This window comes from Macadamia integrifolia, chromosome 8 (genome assembly GCF_013358625.1).
Source record: "Macadamia integrifolia cultivar HAES 741 chromosome 8, SCU_Mint_v3, whole genome shotgun sequence".
NCBI lineage: Eukaryota > Viridiplantae > Streptophyta > Magnoliopsida > Proteales > Proteaceae > Macadamia > Macadamia integrifolia.
The window spans coordinates 22,697,022-22,702,730 of NC_056564.1; the positions used below are offsets into that span (position 1 = coordinate 22,697,022).

Consider the following 5,709-nt stretch of genomic DNA (forward strand, 5'->3'; position numbering starts at 1 on the left):
TACAAAGTCTAAGTTATGCAGATTAATACCTTTCCTCACCACTTTTTCTAAGATTATCTTAAGTCTTTCATTGATTCTTTTAGTTTCCTCAATCTGAATCAAATCATTGCATCATATTACAGCATTCAATTGTCTCAATGGAACATGATTATACCACCTCAAACCACTTTCTCATAGATTTAAATTATGGCTCATTTGTTTAGGGGGTTTTGATGGAGTGGGATTTAAGGGGTGGGAGAGTTGTACTTATTTCCCAAAATCATGGTAAAATCATGTATTTTAATATAATGGGGTGGGAAACACTATAGACAACATTGGGAGATGAGCTTTTCTGTCTGTTGGTGCGGTTTTCACCACATCCCCTTCCAAAGTCTTACCAAGTTAGTGGGATTTTGTGGGGTAAGAAGTCATTGCAATTAATGACTCTCTTTCTTCATTCTTCTCTTCCCTCTCTCCCACAGCTATGTGCTAACCAAACAAGATTGGGGTGAAAAAATCCAATTTTACTTTCCCTACCTTTAACCCCAAAAACATGTGGGACCCAGTAATCAGACATTTTCACCTCAAACTCCCCTCTAAACAAACGGGGCCTTAAGGAATGGATGTGGTTGACATATTATTTTAAAATTTAAAAGGAAAATTTCATAGGACAATCATACGTCCCTCTATGATGTATGTTGTGAAATATTGAACAGTCAAAAACCATCATGTAGATAAGCTTAGCATAAAGGAGATGTAGAGGTAGAGATGAATGTCTGACAAGTTATAAAGGATAAAGTAAGAACGATTATATTATAACTGATTTAGGAGTAGCTCGGATACTCCCAACATACATCCATGATCGTATTTATGGATGCGTGCATGTATGTGATCATGCAAGTCTTACAAGTGTATTCCATCGTTGCTCCCCAGGCCTAAAAATCTGAGATTATAGGATTCCAAATAAATTAAAAAGAAAATTACAATGCACTTGGTAATGATGCTTTGTGTCTCCTTTTTAACTTGGCGGAAGAAATTCATCATGGCACTGCCTGATCAAACCACCCTACCGGTAATTGCCATAATGAAAGTTCTAAGCAACAGTACTACAAGTTCTGCGAGAGGACATATGAGATTTGAGCCTAAGAAGATGAGGATACATTCCAAGACTGTACAGAAATTGAAAGAACAAAGGAAGAAATAAGATGTTGAGACTGTTTAGACACTGGCAATTGGTGCTCCTCTCTTGATACTCTCCATGTGTGTGGTCTCATAAACTGGTAGACCACTAGAGTAGAAACCCAAGTCATAGTTCTGCAGCTCAAATAGATCAGAGCTTGAGTCACTCTCTCCTCCATCATCCACTTCATCAAATTTCCTCAGGTTCTTCTTCTCTAATGAGTAGTCTTCAATCCAAATCCGATCTTTCTCTAAAGACCCACCTCCATAATTCTTGCTTTTCTCTGGAAACCCATCGAAGAATTTGATCTTTTCATCCAACCAAGGCAAATCCATGTTCTTTTTCTCATTCAAAGCCTCCTGTTGTGAGCTCATCGACCTTACCTGTCCATTGTGCTTTGACAAAGGCACCACTTGCTTGTGATCCGAATAGCTTAGCATTTCCTTGAAGGCTTTTGTGGGAGTGTTGGCATAAGGAGGAGGTGTTCTGAAACCAGAGCTTGAAGATGAATACATGGATGATTTCGAGTCTGTGGTGCTTGCACTTCGAAAATGGCTAATGCTACTCCTCCTTTTTCTCCTCCCACCTGGGCTCTCCTCTTGATCTTTCACAGATTGAGTAGTGGACTTAGATTTCTTCTTCTTGGAGACTGCTTGACTGAAGATAGAGTTGAGAAGTTTAGCAAGTCTGCCACCAGGAGAGCTGGGCAGCTTGTATTTCTTCTCTTTGAGTTGTTTTTCCACCTGATGATGATGATGATGATGCTGGGCTTGGGAAGGAAGTGGGTTTTTCATGGGCATGTCTAAGCTCATCCTCCTTCCTCCTAGTCCCCACGACTGCCTTTCTTCTCTCATGGCCTTGTGAGAGGAGGTTGATCCATAGAACCCGCTGCCTTCGTTTGCACCGGAGAAATACCTTGCGGCTTCAAACACATCGAGCTCACCAGAACCATTCTTCCGGTGGACTGACTTCTTGAAAATCCTATCTAGATCTGGATTCGACCCTGTGAACGACATGGTTGATGAAGGTGGAGAATGGTTATGAAGCTGGTGGTTACATGTGTGGAGTGGTACTTATGGGAAGGGAAATTAATTGGGAGAGGGATTTGTTAGATCATGGGGAGAAGTTTTGGAATGATTGATAGTAGTGGGGAGGGCACTTTTAGTAATCCTTTGTCCCCCTATGATGATAGATATTGAATCTTGAAGGGAGACCCACCCACTAAACATGTGTTCTTGCTTTCTTCCATTAGGGAGTGGGGCTGAGGAAAGAAGCTATGGGGTAGGGGGAGGAGTCAGAGGTGATGAGATTTGTCTCCTGCAATCTCCTTGGATCCTGATCAGCTGGGGTGTAGCTGAGAGAGATGGGGCTCCCAACGGTGTTAAAAGTGTAGTTTTTAAGTAGATATAACTAGGGGTGTCAATTCGTGGCCCGATCCGACTAAATTGATCGGGATCGATCGTTTATAGACCGGTCTGGCCTGGACCGTTTATAAATGATCGGTTTCGATTTTACTACTTGGACCGTCGGGCGCCCGACCGAGACCGACCGAATAACGTCCGACCGAGACCGGCCTATTGTGCACCAACTTGGCCCAACCCTTTAATAATTGTAGAATACCTATTTTACCCCCCAAATTAAAGAATAAAAACTAAAAAGTAAAGACATGTTCACATTTTAAATAATTGTTATATTTGGTATCATTTATTGATTTATTATCATTTTTTTGGGCTTGCATGAGTGGGCCGGAATATAATAGCACATTTTAAAGAGGGTCCGTTTAAAAACCGGTTAAAGCTCGTTTAACATTAAACATGTCCGTAGTCCGATTAAGGCCCGACTAAAGCCCGATTAAGTCCGATCGAAACCGAACCAACCCGACCAATTGACACCCCTAGATATAACCATATATATTCAACAACTAACTAGCGAGGTAGAAAGCCTTTATAAGTCTAGAAAACTAAAATATTATTGTTGCTTTATCTTTCTCCATGAGATGTTGCATTAGTCAATAGTTTTGTGGCTTTTAATAAGAAATCCATCACTTTATGTTGGATTAGTGGACACATCTTAGTCCTGACTTTCTCCTCTCTATGTTGAGGGTTCACACGATCAAATGTAGAGAGATATTGTATCCGTGGGTTCACACGTGCACACATGTAGCTAGGCTGCACTAAATGGTTGGTAAATCACACTCGGCGGGTCCTACCAGGAAGATCTCCAGAGCTTACCAAATCAATTGATCGTGACCGTCCAATTTAGATCATTTTTGTCTAGTCTAGTCAAGGCAAATAGTGATTGGCAATGGTCCCCCTCTCTAATACCCTCTCTTCCAAGTTCCAACACAAGCAAGCATAGAAGTTACCATTACTATCACCAAAAAGAAAAAATTACCATTATTAGACTTTTTTTTTTTAATATAAAAAAAGCTAGATTTTTTTTGCAAGATAGTTGGGCATATTGCCAGTTTTCGAAAAGGTAGTATTTGGCCATCATAGGCCTAAAAATACAAGGGCAAGGGAGTCTTTTTGGAAGGGAGAGGAAAGAGGATGACACATGTGGAGGATTCTTTTCCAGCATGACAGTATACCTAGGAGCATTCGGGCACGTACCCCAACACTTGGGCATACCCAAGCAAGCTCCCAGCCATTGTATGTGCATTGAGCTCTCTCCTACACGGGAGAGGATTTGGTTCACATACTAGGCACCCTGGAGGTGTGCCTGCCTTTTCCATTTTTTTTTTTTTTCTGGTAATCCATTAATAGACTTTTCACAGTTTAAAGACTTATCAACTTTACCTATGCTCACAAGATTCAAACCGAAGTAAGTTTATATTATGAAAACAATAATGTATTTCCTTGTTTCATTGATAGATTTGTTCTATGTTGTTCTTATAAGATAGATTTGTTCATTTTCTTGTAATTGAAGTATAATATTGGTTTGCACTCATTGCTAATGATGATAGGTTTCATTATATCTTCCGTGATTAATTGATAATGAAGGTGATCAGTTTAGGCTAGAACACAGGCCGAAAGGAGCCAAACAACAAAGAACCACGAATCAGGCATGATTAGTTCTAGTTAGATAGATGGGCTGGTTTGCTCCAAATCAAAGGATCATGTTAGGCCCACACACAGTAAAGTAAAAAATGTGAAACCAATGTGTTGATGACCACAAGAATTTGTCTACATGGTGGGATTGATAGGCTCGTATGTCTCTTAGGGTACCCCACAATGAATGTTGCTATCCTCCTCTAATCTAAAAGCTACTTCCCTTAGCTTGTTTGCCAAAAACCTAATCTCGGAGGGAAACATGTTGGGTTGCTTTCTTTTACTAAACACCATGCGTTTTAAAAGTAGCATTACCTGGCCCTCTTTCTCCCATCAGTCCCATCTAACTAATGCCCTAATTTTCATGATTTGATAAAGTTTAGTTTGGTGTGGACTTCTCATAAATGTAGTTGTGAACCTAAAGAGGAATAGTGACGGAAGAAGTCCCAAACAAATTATAATTTGGCTTAACAGTCGCAATATATTTTGGCATTAGCCTGCAACTTTGGATTTTTTTAGGGTCTTAAGAATCTTGTGTTAGGTGACAAATGCTTAGGGTGGGCCTCTTACATCAGTTGGTGGCTTGACACTGCACGCTTATTTCTTCTAATGGGGTTGTGTCGTATGTTAAGACTCCTTTGGGCGTTGGCTTGACATGGAGGAAATTGTGGTAATAGGCATTTCTTAGTTGTTATCGACCCTGTGGCTGGACATAAGGGAGGGGGAGGGGGAGGTTTTGCTGTTCCTTGAAGCTCTTTTTGGCAAAAAAAATAAAGTACTCCGTAGCTCTTTGGCAGTATTTGTTATTCACAGTCAAGCTCTAGTTATAAATGGGCAACCATTTTTAGGGGTTTTTAGAGTTGGTTTTCACATATAGAGGATAAGCGATCAACAGGCTTTTAGTACGTGCTGGGTCCTAGATCGAGGACTTGTTTCAACAATTTTAAATTTTATTCTCAATAAATGAGAGCTGTACGGGGTTTTGGACTTTGGAGTTCCGAGATTTAAGGCAAAAGGGCAAAAAACAGAAAATGAATCATTTCCAATTGCTTACCTCTTTGGTATCATTTTTTTTTTTTTTTTTTATTTTTGTTCACAAAAACGGGTTTGGTTGCATTTGATATCATTTATGGAGCTTGTTTCTATTTAAAAAAAAATGGTAAAACATAAAAATCAAAAAGAGATCAAGAGTCATTTATGTGTTTTGGCCAAAAATGATTTTTTGTTATTTTTACGCTGGACTTTAATGAACATGTGCTTAAAGGCTCAATATGGAGGGGTAAAGTAGTCATTTGCTTTGTAATAAGAAATCCAAGCCCTTTTCCCCCTCTTCTTCGGTCCAAAGTGGAAAAGAGAGTTAATAAGAAAGATGGGTAAAGGGAATCTCTTCACCCATTTCTTTAAAAAACTATTTTGCACATAGGAGATACCAAACTATTTCTTACAAAAAAAAATCATTTTTATCAAGTAGATACCAAACCATTTTTATGTTTTGATAAA

At 39.4% G+C, this 5,709-nt stretch overlaps 1 protein-coding gene across 1 annotated transcript; it reads right to left on the minus strand.

Moving 5' to 3' along the window:
- Positions 1–773: 773 nt before the first annotated feature.
- Positions 774–2,293, minus strand: LOC122085825 (protein BIG GRAIN 1-like E). The gene has a single exon (XM_042654416.1). It carries the CDS (start codon positions 2,173–2,175, stop codon positions 1,198–1,200), a length of 978 nt encoding a protein of 325 aa, XP_042510350.1. The 5' UTR covers positions 2,176–2,293; the 3' UTR covers positions 774–1,197.
- Between the last annotated feature and the right edge of the window lie 3,416 nt (positions 2,294–5,709).